The sequence below is a fragment of the Crassostrea angulata genome, chromosome 4 (assembly GCF_025612915.1).
Source record: "Crassostrea angulata isolate pt1a10 chromosome 4, ASM2561291v2, whole genome shotgun sequence".
Classification (NCBI taxonomy): Eukaryota; Metazoa; Mollusca; class Bivalvia; order Ostreida; family Ostreidae; genus Magallana; species Magallana angulata.
Genome location: NC_069114.1, coordinates 35,956,023 through 35,975,182, shown reverse-complemented (window position 1 = coordinate 35,975,182; position 19,160 = coordinate 35,956,023). Strand labels below are relative to the sequence as shown.

The window sequence follows — 19,160 nt, the reverse complement described above, 5'->3', positions numbered from 1 at the left end:
TACTTACCAATGCTGTGGAGGAATCAACTTACGATATACACTGATACTGCATTGACACACACAGGAAGTGCTGTTGTCACAAGAGATTACAATGTACTTCTTTCTTGGGATGTCTCCTCCTATCTTTATCCTTTGTCCTCTCCTGAGCAAGAGTTCATCTCTGGGGTCAGGAATGCAGCACCTCTCCCATCAACTAATGCCGGGGTTTCTAATCATCCATTTCCATCACTTATCGCTTGCGATCAAAACCATCACAAGTATCTGCTAGTGCATATAACATGCACCAGTCCCTGCGATTCTTAACAGCATACATAGATACGTCTACTAAAACTGAACATACTGTAATATATATTGGGATCTAAATAAAAATTCTGCACATTTGAGTAACTTCCACTGCCATATTACCTTGTGCAATCTTAGTTACTTGTATATCACAAGATATCCTCAAGTCTTTAAAAAAATTCATTGTATTGACACCAAGATACCTACTGTACAAATGCTATTTATCCGAGACTGAATTAAAAATCACAATGATCATTCCGATTTCCTTTTCTTTATAATTTTATAGTCATTCCAATGAACATGAATTGTCTTTAAATCAAGAAATTTCTGGAAAAAACTTGCAAAAGAATCAAAGAATCTGACATTAACATTATTTGTTCATGCACACCATTTATGATTGATTTTTTACAGCAAGAAAGGAAATTTTATTAGTTTATATGTTTTTCTACCTTGCAACAATCAAAAAACAAGAACCTCAATTCAATAACCTTTATTGTCAAACATAATAATATGATCATTTCATTCAAAACAATATTACAACATTCTATAACTACCTACTCACTTAACATCACATCTTACTATTTATCTTTATAATGCTGCACTTAAAATTATTGTACCAGGTACTAGCTGGTTTACTAAGGACAAGGAAAGACAACCATGATTTGTAACTCATAAGTTTTCACAGAATCACTAACTTGAGAAGTTTGATTAATTCTTTCAACATTTTTGCACATGTAAGCAATAAAATTAGTTTAATGTATTCATATAAAGCAACTTATTGCAAAATGTGTGATCAGGTACTAAAAATATCATTAAAAAAAGAAGAGTATTACATTTACATGTTATGGCAAGGGCATTATAAGTTTTCCACATAAATTGTGCCCTATTTCAAAATACATGTATTCAACCATTCTGAATTCTCAACAAGTTTCAATAAAATTGTACATATAAGGAATTTGTTAACAGTCCCATTTCTGGGTCTTTTGAAGTATTTAAAACAAGCATTAGTTATTGCAAGTTAAAAGTACCTTACTACATGCGTATACAATGTATTTGATTTGCTCAAATATGCAATGTATCTAAATAAAGAAATACTGCTACTGTGCACATCATTTACGCTTAGACATGTACTAAGAGCATTGACTGAAATCACAATTCATAGAAAATAATCCATTACACACACATTTCACCATTTTCAAAAACAGGACAGCTTGCAAAGAAAAAATATGATAATCTGGGTAACAATACAAATCCCACATACTGCACGAATGACATCTCTGGGTGGGTATATTAAAATACAAGCATTCTCAATTATAAAAATACAGTTGTATACAAAATGAAAATTGAGATATATCACAAAGAATCATTCATGCAAAGACTGTGTGATTAATACTTGAACAAAACAAGAGACAACCAATCCAAGTTTGTAAATTGATCACAAGCACTAAATAGTCGTAAACAGAAAAAAGTACTGTAAACCAACTTTTATTCATGACGATTATATTTTGCGATTTACAAGAGATAGACTGGTTAGCCACAACTAATTCTTGCGATCAAGATGTATAGTATCAAGAAAATAGGTAGCAACAGACATCTGATGATTACTTTGCAGCGAGAAGTGTTCACTGCAATGAGGCTCTCTCAAACCTAATGAAATTTTTCGGTACACAAAAAGTTGGTTTACAGTAACTAGTCAATGTCGATTACTGGAACTATCTATTTTATCTTTTCGTGAATGTTTATAACAAATGTAAATTGATAAATGGCAATATCATTATTTGAATCAAGATGAACAAAATTGTCGAGAAAATTTTAGATACCATATAAAACATGACATTTTCTTTGCCCTATCATTTGAGGTACACATAGTCAGGAACTGACTTTGAAGGGAACACGGAATGCATCTTTATGAATTCTTTTAGAAATACAAAATATTACCATTAATTTCATACACTGCAAAAAGAAAGAAAAAAGCTGATTTACATTGTAACAAACATGTAAAAATAAAGTGTTGTAGCTGCATCAGACTTGCAGGAGTTATTTCTCTTGAACACTTAAAACATGTACAGTGTCATAACAACATCTTTACTGAAATGCAGAAATAATAACATTGGGTATATATACACGTAACATCTGTGTATATATATGCATTAAAAAGCTTAAGACTAATATCACTTTGATTTCACTCATATTTTGAGTACATCCAATACAATCCCACAGTGCAACATATACATCTGATAATATAAAGAAAAAAATCTGAGTACAATAAAACATTTTTCCAAATGAAATCTCAGTTTCCACCACAAGTGGATCTGTATCCACTGCCTTGATTCTTTATCTTTGGGTTTTGTCAAACAGATGTCACCATCGCCTCTCTGACAAAAAAAAATAAATACATGTATATCGGTTATCGGTAATTTGTTTACTGAAAATAAAATCATTGCAGTACTTCTACTGAATGTACTTTGAAAGCCATTATTAATCACTGCAATGTCCAAATTTATATCTGGATTTCTTTGAATTTCTCCTAAATTATTCATATAAAGTGAGCAAAAGTACAAAAATTATTGTTGTTGTAGATCAGTACAATCCATAGAAGAGCTAATCAATTCTTCCATATGATATCTGGTGGCTACTAGTTATCCAGAAGTTTGACACAGTCAACAAACAGTTAAACAAGCTTATAATGAAGTGCAAGGGACCAAATGTTTTACTTCGTTATAAATGTAATTTGTTATATCTGTCAAGTTTACAACATGAAATAAAGTCCCAGGGAATGAAAATCACTTCCCTGTAAGCGTCAATTCATCATAAGCGTGTTTGCTATAACCGTGTTTTACTATACTCTGCGTATATAAAAAAAAAAATTTCAATGTATTTTAATGAACTGTAACGAAATTAATAAATACATGTAGAAACCTTAAATGAACAAATTAAGACACCATTCAACTATGTAATGATTGTTCATTTTTGATATTTCAATCAACATTGTCACTTTATGCATTAAGAAATGTGTACATTCAAACAAGTAACAAAGACAAACCAATCTCAACTGGTTTGACTATGATTGATATGATTCTATCACTAGGATTTTGTCTATCAAAATAGAGCAAAATATGCTCAGTTGAGGTTGTAATAGTTATACTGGCGTGCAACCAGTTCTTGTCGAGTACCATTTCTCGCCAGTACATTGTGACATCATTTTATCAACACAATCATATACAAAAAATGACGTCATAATGTACTGGCAAGAAATAGTACTCAGCAAGAACTGATTGCATGCCAGTAATTACAAGAATTCGAAAATGAAATCTTTTGAGTAAACATGTCAAATAAACTGAATACTGAATAATTCAATGCTGGTATGTAAGTCATACAGTGCGATTCATTAATTCATGTCAAGATTTAAACACAAAGAAATAAACTTCATTTACATATACTTTAATTGGCAAATTTCAGCATTTTGATGAGTATCTAGGCTTATGACAATTAAACCTATCATCTGATACCCATTTGAGCCTGTAATGAAAATACATGAAGCATACCTAAAGTCCTAATCATAAGGATCATAAATTTACCCACTCAGTGACTCTGCTTTTAATGTAGTGTGCAGTGAATGAAATGACCTCATGGTCAGCAGAGCTTTAATTAAAAGACAATAAAATTCTTTAAATTTTAAAAGCATTCCCTTTACAATTTTCAACACAATAGATTTTCTCATGATCAAAGAGATCGTACATATCAAGTGTCATGAAGAACATACAAATTATGGTATAGAAATAACATTTATTTTGCTGTCTTTTGTTTGCCAAATCAATATGAAATTGTATACATAGTAAACTTGTAGTAATATACATTTTCATTTTTTTTTTGGTGAAATATGTTTCAGAAAATGTATATAAAGCTACTGCATCTTAACCATGAAGTGCTATTGTGAGATAATTTACCAGTACTGTTTTTGAATACCGGTGTCATATAATATTTTGATACCGCGAAATATTGAACCCGGGTTCAATATATTATGCAATATTATGAACCCGGGTTCAAAATATCGCTGCGATATATTGAACCCCCCATAACATATTGAACCCCGGTTTCAAAATGTTATGGCTGCGATATTTTGAAACCCTCTCGAATTTTCATTGCTCTTGGAGAGGGGGTTCAAAATATTATGGCCGCGATATATTGAACCCCCTACTGTTTCCAATTTCCTTTGGAGAGGGGGTTCAAAATATTATGGCGGCGATATATTGAACCCCCCTCCATTTTTTATTGCTATTGGAGAGGGGGTTCAAAATATTAAGGCTGTGATATATTGAACCCCCTACCTATTTCCAATTCCCATTGGAGAGGGATTTCAAAATATAATGGCTGCGATATTTTGAACCCCCCTCCATTTTTTATTGCTATTGGAGAGGGGGTTCAAAATATTAAGGCTGTGTTATATTGAACCACCTACCTATTTCCAATTCCAGAGGGGTTTCAAAATATTATGGCCGCGATATATTGAACCCCCTACTGTTTCCAATTTCCTTTGAAGAGGGGGTTCAAAATATTATGGCCGCGATATATTGAACCCCCTACCTATTTCCAATTCCCTTTGGAGAGGAGGATCAAAATATTATGGCTGCGATATTTTGAACCCCTACCTATTTCCAATTCCCATTGGAGAGGGGGTTCAAAATATTATGGCCGCGATATTTTGAATCCCCCCCTCTATTTTTTTTTGCTATTGGAGAGGGGGTTCAAAATAATATTGTTTCCAATTCCCTTTGGAGAGGGGATTCAAAATATTATGGCTGCGATACATTGAACCCCCTACCTATTTCCAATTCCCATTGGAGAGGGGGTTCAAAATATTATGGTCGCGATACTTTGAACCCCCCTCTATTTTTCATTGCTATTGGAGAGGGGATTCAAAATATTATGGCTGCGATATATTGAACCCCCTACCTATTTCCAATTTCCTTTGGAGAGGGGGTTCAAAATATTATGGCTGTGATATTTTGAACCCCCCTCAATTTTTCATTAGGGGGTTCAATATATCGCGGCAATAATATTTTGAAATCCCTCTCCAATGGGAATTGGAAATAGGTAGGGGTTCAATATATCGCAGGCATAATATTTTGAACCCCGCCTCCAATACCAATGAAAAATAGAGGGGGGTTCAAAATATTGCGGCCATAATATTTTGAACCCCCTCTCCAAAGGAAATTGGAAACAGTAGGGGGTTCAATATATCGCGGCCATAATATTTTGAAACCCCTCTCCAATGGGAATTGGAAAAAGGTAGAGGGTTCAATATATCGCGGCCATAATATTTTGAACCCCCTTTCCAATACCAATGAAAAATAGAGGGGGGTTCAAAATATCGCGGCCATAATATTTTGAACCCCCTATCCAATGGGAATTGGAAAAAGGTAGGGGGTTCAATATATCGCAGCCATAATATTTTGAACCCCCTCTCCAATACCAATGAAAAATAGAGGGGGGTTCAAAATATTGTGGCCATAAAATATTGAACCTGGGTTCAATATTTTATGGGGGGGGGGGGGGGGGGGGGGGTTTCAATATATCACAGCGATATTTTGAACCCAGGTTCAATATATCGCGGGGTTCAAAATATTATATGACACCGGTACATGTTTTCAGACTATTGCTTAATCATTCCAGATTTTGTGTTGAGAAGTTAAACAATGGAGGACAGTTCATGATGCCCTTAAATCACTAATAAAATTGTGAATAAATGTACTTGACATGGAAAAAAAAATTCAACATTCCATACATTTTGTAGCTATCTGTTGCAGTGTACATGTAGGTACATGTAACTTTCTTACTCTATATTCATAAAATTAATGGCTTGTCTCTTTGTCCACTTATCTAAAGACCATGCATGCATGCAGGCATACTGAATTGACTGAAGATTTTATATAGTGGATTTATACTATGATGAAGACTGGTGTTTATTCATTTACATATCCTATGTTGACCTACAAAAGCACTGATGGTGCACTACAGTAAAACACGGTTATAATGAAGCGCCAGGGATGGGCAATATTGATTCATTAAAAGCGTAATTCGTTATATCCGTCAAGTTCACAACATGTAGTATAGTCACCGGGAATGAAAATCACTTCGCTGTAAGCGTCAATTCTTTATAAGCATGTTCGCTATAACCGTGTTTTACTGTAGTTTGTTTGTGGACTAGCTTTCACATTAATCCTCATCACAGTCCCACGTCTTCCTCTCATTATTGAAGAACCTGCTTACCTATAGTCTAGAGTTTGTTACAAAGAAGAAAGGGACAAACAAGGATTTTATAGACAATGACACAGCAAATATCTTTTTTACTTTGTACAACTAAAAGAGATTAGAAATGGGTCAGTACGTTGAAGTAATTTTCTTTTGATCAAATTTGTTTTAAATGATGGACATAACAGGCTTTTCAAGAAATGAGATAGGATAACTTGGTTTTATTGCAAATAGAAAACTTGCAAAGTACTGGATTAGAGACAAGTTCTGGCAGCTGGCTAGTGTTTCTGATGATCTGTGATTGTAATTATTCATTAAGAAAGATTGTAATGCCCAAAGCTAGTGCTCTTTGTATATATAATATGCAAAAATCTCATCAGTGCATCTTTGATGGGAAGTGACTTCATTGGTAAACCATAAGATAAGCAAAAGCTGGATATATTCTGCATGCTAGCCTGCTACATCAGCCAGGGTTAGTTAGTAGGGGCCATGTAAGACTGTTACCTGCTGAATAGAGAGAACCAGGCAAGTTTGTGTCACTTACACTAATATTGGTTCTCCCTTCATCAGGCAATCATTCTGCGATCTGTCCACTAGAGGGATTTTCAGGTCGTTTTTCTCTGGTTCTGATACAAAGCTCTCAAGGCCACAAGACTGGTACTTGAACAGCATCATTATGACTGAGCTCCACAGCAGAGCAGATCCTATAGAGAGGAAGGAAGTCAGTCATAAACACAAATTGTATACTTGTCAAAGATATTGTGTCACATGAACAAATAGATTTTATTCTAGCTTTTACGCAGTAAGAAGACTGCCTTTATGGGTACTATACCATGTGACCTGCATCTTACTACACTATCATTTAGGCGACATACATTAAATCCTTTATTTATCATTTGTATGCCCTCTTTTGACTTACTAATGAAAAAGTACCTGACTCAGTTTTTTCAGGACCATCATCTTTTTTAAATATAAGTTTTCTATCTACTTTCTGTACTGGCCCTGCAGGTTCATACTTTAATTGATTAAGGAGAGCTAGGGCAAGAAGCACATTGAAATATTTTTGTAAAAAATATGCAAACTTTGCATATTTACTTTCTCAATTTAAAGTAATGAATAATTTATGCAGGGGAACTTGTTACAAAATCCAATGGAATAAGACAATAGGTAAACTAATTTTACTTCCTTTGCAAAGTTCATAATTCATTTGCCCCATATTCTACCACTCAAATGCTTTCATGTGCATGGTACATTGTTTGATATAAAAGATGTAAGTTATCTGAACATGTGAATAAAAAAAACCTGTTTGTCATATTGATCAGAGCTAAAAATATTTTCGTTTTTTCCATGACGCAAGGAATTACTGCTCCCATTATTACCATCTTATTAACACTCATACCAACCTGCTAAGTAGAAAGCGTACTTGAACTCTGTCTCCTCTTGAATCAACAGACCTAAAAAGTAAAACAAGAAAAAATAAGTTTGTTGTTTATATATAAACAATTCTAAATTCTCTGAAAAAAAGAAAACTTCTTCACCGATGACTTCAGTAATATATACTAGTGCGTGTGTGTGTGTGTGTGTGTGTGTGTATATATATCTCGCAATTTTACACAAAAATAAATTACTTGCATATAATAAGGAATTCACAGTACCCTGGTAAGCATTAAAATTTGACAACTGAGGGTATGACAAGTCAGTCATTATGCAACTATTTGACTGTCAAAATATGAGTTGTACATGTATACCAAAATTCATAGTAAGAGTATCAACTTAAAACAAGAAGCATGACTATACAGGTATGTACCCTTCACCTATGAAAATTATGTTTATGTCCAAAAAAATCAGCTCATAAAATTCATGTGATATGCTTTAGTTCACATTATGTGTCTCTATTAGAAAACATAATTAGAGACGAATAATTTTTGGTAACACTGCCATAATTATTTTGAAGTGGGCCATTAAGGTGGTATAGGACACCTGTTGATATTAATGGGGATAACAGTATATTAAAATAAAAAGACTCTCATTGTTTCTTAAAAATATTTTAAATTTCTTTGAAAATGTAAAAAATAATAAGAGCCACTGTGGGTTTTGAACTCCTGACTTGCAAAATCCAAAGTTAACGTTCTAACCCATGCCGCTACTTTGTAAAGTGACAATTTCAGGAAAGAAAAAGTTTATCAAATTTTGTTTTTTTACTTTGATTGATCACAATATGGAGGTGTCCCATACAACCTTAAAATATAGGAAGCTGAATTTTCAGTGATAATTTTAATATATTGGTACCATTGTGAACTGTTGTCTTTCTTTTCTTTTTTTTTCACAAAATAATTTCCATACTGTTCCTACCTTCTGTTGTCGTTTTTTTTTTTTTTTTTTTTGGGGGGGGGGGGGGGGGGTTGGGGGTTGGGGGGTTTGGGGGGAGGGGGGCAATACAATGTTTTTAAACCGAACACAAGATCTTTTTTAGGGGGGGGGGTGGCAATGAAATATTTTTTCATACTGTACATCTTAATTCAGATTTTACAGGTAAATTTCTTTGTACTTTAAGGTTTACCCAACCACAACAAACATCGTTATTTGAAATAAAATCTGGCGACTTATTTTTATCCCTTCATATTTTCATTTGAATAACAGGTAAACTTTTGAACTCTGATTCATTATTAGTCCATAAATTTACATTTATGACAACATGCATGGCTACTATCATATTAATGGTACATGTTTGAATATTTTAATAGCCTAAAAAACTGGTAAACAATTTCTGTCTAAAAATTTTGAGAAAATGCACATATCACTTCTATATCATAGACTAGTATAAAAATTCGTGATAAATAGGAAGACATATATTTCTTAGTGATATTTTAACTTGTTTATTATATTTATATTAGGTTTAATATTTTAAGAAAAGCCTTAACATTATTGTTTATTACTTCAATTTTGGCAAACTCTTGTTAAAATGTCTGGCATCATAAAAAATATTATATATTTATCAGTCTAATCAATAATTATTTGTGAAATTTCTATTCACGCATGGCAAATATCAATAAAGGCATGGTATTTAATGTCTATATTTTCAGATGACTATACACATGTACCAATCTTGAATGAGAGTTTACAGTTAACAAGAGTTTTTTTTTTTAGCCCTACCATCCCCTTTCCTTTCCTTAATCAATTAAATTTTGATAATAATGTTATACTGAGTCATCCACACTCTTGTAGATAGTACAGGGTCCATCCAAGTTCGGTATGCATACTTGTGAGGTTACTGGGTTTATTTGTTTATAACTATCCCAACTAGCTCCTTAGTACAGGTCAGTGAATCTAAGCTGTGCTAATCAGGTATGCTTCAAGATATATATGTATACCATATGTCATACAACATGCAGAGACAGGTTTCATTAGTTTTCCTTACAATAATGCTGAATTTTTTTTATCATACATTATTTTATGTAGTAAAGATGCCACATATTCTATGTTAAGTAAAGATGCCATTGAAAATAAAAAGAAGACACATCAATTAATGCATATATACAATTTGTATACAGATACGTTTGAAAAAGGTTGTTTGCAAAATCAGGATACACGTTCAGCAATAGAAGGCCAACCTTTATACACAGTGAGCAAACTTTAACCTTTCATGGGTTTAGAGCTTCAAGATATTACCCACTCTTTCTAAATGAAGGAATTCTGAAAGGCATTCAGTGATCTAGAAATTTGATTTACTTAACAAGTTATTTTAAAAAAAAATAATCATAACAAGACTGAATTGCAATAAACGTGAGGAAAATGATATAACCATAAAAGAAAAATCAATCTTCAGTAACTTTTGCAGAGCAGGGACATGCATCACAAGTATTCCTACCCCACCAAGCCTTAGTTTTCAAGTTCAAATACCAAAAAACTTTCAAATTAATTTATCAGATGTCATATTTTACCCCCTAGGCACTGCTTTTTCCAGAACACACTAATGAATTATGAAATCAAATACAATTATACAAATGTGAACTGGTTTGGAGAATTTTATGCTTTTAAACAAGCTGCTTCATGGTTTATAAACCATACACTCAGTTTATATATATACATTTGGTAACTTAACAAATATCTTTTTTTGAATGCTGGTAAATACTTCATGTACAAGTTATCAACTGCACATGGTTTAAGTGAAATAAAGAAAAAAAACTCTTTTTATGTTGTCTCTCTGCTTGTTTCTTTGTCTCTCGGCCCTTTAAATTTCAAATGCTACTACCCGTCTAAAGGGATTGATACGATCTGCATGTTCTTTACATTTGCAATTGAGTATCTGTATCTGTAATTGATACTATGTCCATGAAGATATTTTACAATTGAGTATCAAGAGAATTGATACTGTGTCCATGAAAATATTTTACAGTCATACAGTGTATAATATATATCCCTCCTGAGTTGTAAAGAAAAATAAAGGGTACCAGTAATTGAAGATTGTCTGGTACAAAAAGTGTGATCTCAATGGTCATAGCCCCCTCAATGAAGACATAGTGTCCATCCATTGTTTTATCACAAGTCAAATTCATTGTTACTAAGTTACATAACTATAAAGCATTATAGAAACTGTTTAACCCCTACACATTCCCAGTTATAAACCATTCCATAACTGAAGGGCTATCCAACCCTGCCAAGGCATGGACAACATTAACAGGTTCTATCTAAATGTTTAATTTCTCACAATAATTGTGATAGTAACACATGTTGTCTGCCAGCCAGCTGACATTTAATTCATACTGTTTTGTTCCAAAAAATCAAATTGTCGGTGTTATTTTCCTGGGTCTTATATTCTGAATCAGCTTCTATGAACTTTACAAAACTGCATAGTGTTATAAATAATAAATAGACTACATCACCATATCAAATCAACAAAATTGATTCCTTTTATCAAAATTGTTCTGCAAGAAGAAAACACATTATTGAAGCTGCACAAGGGAATTCCATATTAAGGATGAAATTACTGTGAATTTATACATGTAAGCAGTCAGAAAACCTATATTGAGGTTTAACCCATTGTTCAGATATCTGTATGGTGATAAAGCACCCAAAACTTGGATCTGTTTACTGAAGAGAATGAAATGTTAGCTTTGATAAGTGATAATTCAGTGTCAATATACCTGGTGTATTTCACCTGATGATTTAGCAGCAACAACTAGCCTATTACAAATGAATTATCTGATGATTTCACTATTGACAGAGAAGAGCTATAAGATACATAGATCTTTTATCTAGTTGAAAAATGCAAACTTGGTAGAGTTCAATGATACTGGTAGACCATGGGGATAACAATTGATCATTCTTGGGTAAAGTATGTTGCAAAATGTACTGAAAACTGCATTGCACAACAATTCTTCATTTCCAATTCACTCAGTGAATCAATCCAGAATTGCAAATTCTGATACCAAGTTTACTTTAGTAAATGTAAACACTCAGCAAGATCCAATGTATCAGATTTTGAAATACTTTGATTTCCCTTTTAATGTGAAATTACAATGAAGGCAAAGATGTGCCTCATATCTTTCAGGAAAATCAAACACATAGATGTTTATCATGGAATTACCGTTACATTAAAAATTACATTCAAATTACATATTTCAACAAAAATTTTGTCGCTATCCTCAAGAAATAGGGTTTATGGTGAAGTTGATTCCATAAAAAAACAAAGCAAACAAAAACATGAGCAGAACCTAAGCTGTTTCAACACTCGTTCCACATCAAAAATCTATAGGGTTTTATGGTTTTTGTGATGAACAATCCATATCATTTGACATTAAAAATCTGTTGGGGGGGGGGGGGGTAAGCACCTCTGACTGCCCTTGTGAAGGTAACAATGAAGGACCTCTGACTGCCCTTGTGACGGTAACAATTAAAAACTATAGCTGTATAAATTTATAGCAGCTAGCATGATTTGGTAGAATAATAAGATGAACATTGCTTTTTTTTCCTTTGACATGACCCCTACAAATGGACAGGGCTCAAAATTGTATTTTGCAAAGTAATGATTGAACTAAATGAGTAATTGCCGAGGCCCCCTATCCTCACAAATATGGAAAGATATTTGCTACGATTTAAAAAAATCCCATTTAATTTCATTAATAAATACATGTATGCCTTTAATTTTACATAAACAACATACCTGCTGCTGGTCCTGCCATGATAGATCCCAGAGCTATCATAAAAGAAAGGTAGCCATTACCCTTGGCAATGCATTCTGGTCCAAGTAATTCTCTTGAGGCTTGAGAAAGAAAGGTGGTCCAATATCCACTGTAAAACCCAAACAGTAAGGAATAACCAATTTGTCCAGCATAGTCATCAAACAGCAGGGGGCAAATTCCAGTGATGACCACACCAAGACCTATAGAGCACAGGATGGCTGTCATGTCATCCAAAGTGCTGTTATGTCCCATGAAAGAAAATATAACCCTGGAGGTAAAGCTTGCCATACCAACACAAGACACCAAAAATACAGAAGTCTCAAAAGAAGAATCTTGGTCCATTGCATAAGATGGCAAGTACATGTATATCACAGTAGAGCCAAAACTCCAGAAGAGATTTGCTATACACATTCCGTGGAAAGTGATGTTTCGGAGCGGTACACAGGAGAGCAGAGGCATCAGGTGCACTTGTTTGCCGTGGGCCACTGGAGACATCAAGGCCCCGCATACACACAGATTGAGGGCTATTCCTGAGAGGATCCACAGAGTGCCCCTCCAGGCCAGGTGCTCCAGGAGGGTCCGGATCAGGATCGGAAAGACGACTATTCCAGCTCCTACACCGCTCAGCACCACGCTCAGGGCCTGCATACGCTGCTTGTAGAAATGCTGCTCCACTGCCATTATAGAGGGTGTGCAGGCTAAACCAAAACCAATGCCTAAAAGACAAAATGTGATTATCAATGATCTTTTGATACTTAGACATGATCTATATAATGGATACATTTTCAAATCTTTAACTATCAAGCGTGCAAGTTGAATTCACTGGTACACATAACAGATGCATAAAGTTTACACGATAAATAAGTTGTAATCAGTAATCAGAATATTATTTTAATTGCCACTGATCAAACCCAGAGTTGGGGAAAATTCTCAGTGATGCCAACAAAACTAATTTCATGCTTATTACCAGAATTATGCCACTGTTGCCTGTTCAAACAATCAGTTTTTCCTATTGGCATCAGCACATTTTATTCATAATTCTTGAAAAATATATAAAGAGGATATCTATATTGTGTGAATTTATATTAGCTTTATCCAATGAGTTGAAAAGTGTATATATATGCGTGACTTGCTTAGCAAATATAACCATTTCAATGACTTGAATAAAGCAAATATAAAATCAAGCCATTATAGACATTCTATTTATATCACAGGATTTAATTTATATTATAAAGCTTTTGAGACAGCCCCTTAATTAACATATATTGATTTTTTTAGCCTAATCGATGATGCAACATTGTTGTCCAGTTATTGTGACCTTGTGCAAAACATTTTAGTATGTCATTTCAGAGATAAACATAGCTGTTATAATGTGAAGTTTCACTGAAATAGACTTTAAAATAATTCTGTATCTCTAAATACTTATTTTTTGTTAGAGCTTAATCACTTTAATGGAAATACTGACGACTTGAATAGTCAAGTTTGTTGACATGCACCATTAAAGTTGCGAAAGCTCATCAATTTGAATTGACATGAGGAACATTAAAAGTTGTTAATATTTAATAAAACCAATTCTATTCATTGAATTTCATTTGAAGATGAAAATATTGATTAAGGATGTTTATGAATGGCGAAATGAAAGTCTTAAATTTAGAGGCATTTTTTCGGTAAGTTCTTGTATATAGAAATAACCACAGAGTTCGATCAGGAGGATATGGCCACCATCATCACCAGGAGACGATGGACCTGGATTGGCCACATACTCAGAAGGGACCCTGAATCCATCATAAAGACAGCCCTCTTCTGGACACCAGAAGGAAAAAGGAAGAGAGGGAGACCAAAAGTTACCTGGCGGCGAACAGTGGAAGCCGAGATGAAAGAGCATCAGAGAAGCTGGGGCACTCTCCAGAAGCTAGCCAGTGACAGACAGAGATGGAGAGCCCTCGTTACTGCCCTATACACCAAAGGCTTCACGGGCAGTAAGTAAGTAGTAGTAGTCTGTTCTCATCTCAACTTCTTGAGAGCTAACGTGACTTGCAGCTTTATTAACAACACATCTATGTGTCCTCCTTCTTTTCTTAATTTATCTTCGATAAAAATATCTTCAAACATCCATTTATGATGAGGAATATATAAAAAAACTTCAAAAACTAGGTCACTAAAGCACTGAAGGGAGGGGCTCTGTCAAAAACAGTTCTGACCGTTAGTACGTTATTTGATAAAGCATCCCCGCTTTGATAAAGCAAAGGTTTATCACACAGGTAGTAAACACCACACGTATGAGATAAAAAAAATAGTGCTTTTGAGTTGTAATTACTGCTTCAAAATATATTGAGGTCGAATAAAAAAAACCCAGCATGGCCAATGAGTACCCATGCAATCAAATATGACTGAAGGTACAAAATTATTTAGAAGCACACTATGATGGAAATCAACTGAGAAGATTGCAGTTCTATCGCTTCAAAATGACATGTAATATTTGCACTACAGTAGCAAATTATGATCTTAGGAAACATAGGCAGGATTCGTGTTGGATCAACAAACTTCACGTACTCTTTGAAAGCATTTTATGAAAATTCAGCTCTTTTATCAAAGAGCACCATAAAACATGAGTAACATTGGGGCCAATCTATCAGGAAGATGTTTGAGCAACAGCTGAAATGTGGAAACATCCATGCAATATCTTAAGATAATCATAGCATTTTAGATTTACTTGAAAATAGAAATAAATGTTATGCATTTGTGAATAAATTTTGACAGCCTTAAAATAAGCTACTGACAGATGGTCAAATTATAAGCAAGAAATCAAATACTGTATTTTTTTTGTTTCACTTTATCTGTTGGGAATTCTTTCAAGGATTTCCAGTTTACAAAATCACGCGTGCTAACTTGGCAATAGAAAGCCCTGACACAAACAATTTGTTTTCCCCGATATGGCAAGAGTCACAATTGCAAAATATGACATTTCAAAATAAGTTTATTGTCAGTCATTTTTCTTTGTGATAATCCACTTGATATGATGTGAGGCAGGCATGTATAGTTGGTTCAACATTGGCAGTATTGGCCAAAACAACAAAAAATCATGCTAATTAGGCAAAGTAAGTCAAATATGAATGACCAGGAAGTTCATCTTCTCGATAAATTTGTGGAACTATACAAATGTACACTTGCTATAACAAAACAACAGCCAGCTTCAGTTCTAATGTCAAGTTCTAATTAGTCATCATTTACATCAAAGAAAGGTATTGATTAATTGTTCCAGCAATGATAAGTGTAAACTAAATATTGTTACATTATACAGGGAATGACTGGAAATTGTTTTCATTTGAAGAACTTTAGTGTAAGCAAAACTCTTCCCCCCCCCCCCCAATAAAAATGTTTGTGGTATATGAATAAGTTTTGACAACATCAAGAAACAGAGATTATACCTGTAAGCACCCCAAAAGTAAGATACACCTGGTACATCTCAGTGACCACCATTCCCATGGACAGTCCAAGAGCCGAGATCAGCCCTCCTAGGATCACGCTCCATCGGCATCCAAACTGAACCATGAAAAATCGCATCACCACACCTATAATGTCACACGAAAACATTGCAACAATCAGGAAGTCATCAAAATATTAAGAATGACAGGTCTAAATCATCTTGATTTTTTCTTTTCACAAAAGCCTCAAAAATTTTCTACAGCATTAAGAATGATTTTTGCACTGAATATCTTGAGATAAATTGCATTATAAGTACATGGATGGTAAAATCTCTTCACTCAATGCTAAAACATGTTCCAAAGCCCTTGCAAATTTTGCATGCACATCCAGGCATAATCATTTTGGAAGTTCTTGTCGCATTGAATAAAGCATTGAATCTTGCTTACTGTATCTTTTGAGAAAGCTCATTGAGAAAGCTCAAACTTGAAGAAATTTAGGATCCGCTTACTTGTTAAAGCAGTCGAGTACAGCAATATTGAACCAATCCATGATGTGTTGAAATGGTCCTCATTAAAGATTTTACTGAACACAATATGGAACACTCCAATGCTATAAGTTATTCCACAAATAATAAACTGTGTGAAGAAGGCAGCGATGGCAACCACCCATCTATATCCTCCACTGTCCCTCGGCAACATCACGTCAGGAACACTGATCGCAATCATCTAGGGACTGAAAAAGAAATACACCACATAGAATGTAACTTCAATCATTCAGTTTTCCATCATAAAAAAGCCTGTTTTGTAAAAAACTGCAACTGGAAAACTAATTCTACTGTAATTTCTCTCTCCCCCTCTCTCTCTCTCTTTCCCCATAAAGAAGTGGACATGCTTAGCCTTCATGCAACTACATCCCTGAAGAGAATACCATGTTGTATATATATGTAAGTAGATGCTTAAGAATCACTCAGATATAGCATGTTACCGGTAATAGAAAAAAAATTCACAAACATTACGCATCTGTTATTTTGACTCCATAATTAAATACCATTAATACCAGTGTACATGTATCTACCACACTGTGCCTTAGAAGCATTTATAATTCCCATTCCTACTGTCCTCAATTTTAACATTAAACAGGCTTCTAAAGTGGTGTTGGGATACATACATTGATTAATACAACACTGCATGGTGAAATAATTTTATCTGCATATCCTCAACAGAGATTTCATCAAGGCCAACGCCGATACAGTCAAAAACAAAAGATCCGATGAATGTCAGAGTTAGTTATGGCCAGTCGTTCTGTCTTTGGGAAGAGTAAGTGAAGCATGTAAAATGGCCGTCATATCGGGGTTTGATTTGGCTACTGCTCCTTACAAAGGAGTCAGTTTTTTAATTACTACCGATACATGTTTTGGCTATTTTGTAATCTTTAAATTTAATGTGTACCAAAAGCTTGGTCATTCTAAAGAAGACAGATCAGCAAGTTATGGGTTTTAAATGTGACCCAAATTTCTGTATACTGTTTTGTACCTGCATTAAAATTTAATAATGCAGTATTTTGACACCAGCTATTAACATAAAAAGCCAAGAGGTTTGCTGCAAGCAAAAAATAATATAAACTCTTTCTTTTACATGAATATTAATATGCACATGTATCATGTGTATTTATTACTTTGCAATTAAATCATTGCATTATGCTTAAGGGAGTCTAAATAATTATTCCACCTTGAAATGGCTACATAAAGCTAAGCTAAGATATTAATTATTACTGTCTCAAACTTTGGCAGCTGGGTATATAATCAAATATATTACACTCTTTCAGTAGAAACGTTAGTGTATCTACAAGCTACATTGAATTCACAGACCATTTCAGAAAACACAAAATACAAAATCTTAATCTTCATGATTTTGTCACCAAATATATTAACATGCAGGTACTGTTGGTTCACGCTATATTAAAACAAAAACTCAAAAATACATAAAGATCAAATGCATGATCTCAATACTTAAACAAAAAGGCCAATGAACATGTTCACTTTTAAGACCTTTTTATGTGCTAGTACAAGGGTCAGTCCACCCTTCAATGGGCACAATTCAACCAGGTCAGTTTCACTGAATTCATTCGTAACATACCTGAATATACATTCTTTTCATTGCCGCCATAGTTTACAATTTCACTTTTGATAAAATGTATCCTAATATGAAATCATCTTGCTGGTCTGAAGTAGGATAATCGGACAATACACAGCACTTCTCTTTGTGTCACTTGCTCTGAGGCAAAACAGCTGACAAGGAGGGGGTAAAGGTCACTTACCACGTGATCATTTGTTTACCACTGTCAATCATTTTTCCCTCCACGTCACACTGTACATATATACCCTTATGCAATACACAGTAAAGTTATATAATGATTTTGATACCTACTGAGTTCAATAGAAAATTTGTTGACAGAAAAAAAAAAAAAACTACGAAGATCATTGATTAGAGGACAGTTACACCGCTACACAAATTGTTCAGACACGTGAAATTTAAGAGTTGGCGGATATTCACAACATATTACAGTGTATTTGTTGATTTAGGTATAACCTACAGAAGTGTTAATAAATATATGATATTTACTTCCTTCATCTAGTCAATCTCATTAATAAACATTAACGTGCTGGCCAATAAGCACCATAGATCTTTATAAAGCAATGTATGAAAAAAAATCATCCCACCACGTGTAGTCCTCAGAGCGACCAAAATCGAAAATAAATGTTCACAAAATTTCAAACCATAAATAATTAATAAACAAAATTGACTGACAATACATGCATGTACTGTGTATTACCTTGCAGCAGTCTCGCTATGCCCTCTGGCTTTGTTCTTCCATGTTTTCCGTCGGTGTGCTACACTTCCGTCCGTGTCGTCGGCGTTACATGCTGACAAGCCTTGGGGTCATAACATACCGTTTTACACAGTTAATACTCACGATATTTACGTAAAATTCACAGTCATATTTGATAATTCAGAGAAT

General features: G+C 34.1%; 1 protein-coding gene across 4 annotated transcripts; it reads right to left on the bottom strand.

Moving 5' to 3' along the window:
• Positions 1 to 756: 756 nt before the first annotated feature.
• LOC128180311 (monocarboxylate transporter 12-like) lies at positions 757 to 19,135 on the bottom strand. 4 transcript variants are annotated; one of them, XM_052848298.1, is made up of 7 exons: positions 18,975 to 19,135; positions 16,651 to 16,874; positions 16,145 to 16,288; positions 12,698 to 13,432; positions 7,938 to 7,988; positions 7,039 to 7,238; positions 757 to 2,657 (listed from the first exon to the last, which is right to left on the bottom strand). In XM_052848298.1, exons 2-6 carry the CDS (start codon positions 16,865 to 16,867, stop codon positions 7,075 to 7,077), a joined length of 1,311 nt encoding a protein of 436 aa, XP_052704258.1. In that variant the 5' UTR covers positions 16,868 to 16,874; positions 18,975 to 19,135; the 3' UTR covers positions 757 to 2,657; positions 7,039 to 7,074. The 4 variants fall into 4 exon arrangements, with proteins under 4 accessions (XP_052704258.1, XP_052704255.1, XP_052704256.1 ...); XM_052848295.1 differs by having other exon boundaries at positions 7,079 to 7,238; positions 18,975 to 19,134; XM_052848296.1 differs by lacking the exon at positions 18,975 to 19,135 and adding an exon at positions 18,278 to 18,446 and having other exon boundaries at positions 7,079 to 7,238.
• Positions 19,136 to 19,160: the final 25 nt, after the last annotated feature.

What these genes read in the sequence shown, in the direction of transcription:
- LOC128180311 (XM_052848295.1), bottom strand. Translation starts at nt 16,867, where the DNA reads ATGATTGCGATCAGTGTTCCTGACGTGATGTTGCCGAGGGACAGTGGA. An exon ending in GTACTCGACTGCTTTAACAA is followed by an intron (nt 16,289 to 16,650) that starts GTAAGCGGATCC and finishes GTGACATTATAG; the next exon opens with GTGTGGTGATGCGATTTTTC. An exon ending in CATGGCAGGACCAGCAGCAG is followed by an intron (nt 7,989 to 12,697) that starts GTATGTTGTTTA and finishes TTTACTTTTTAG; the next exon opens with GTCTGTTGATTCAAGAGGAG.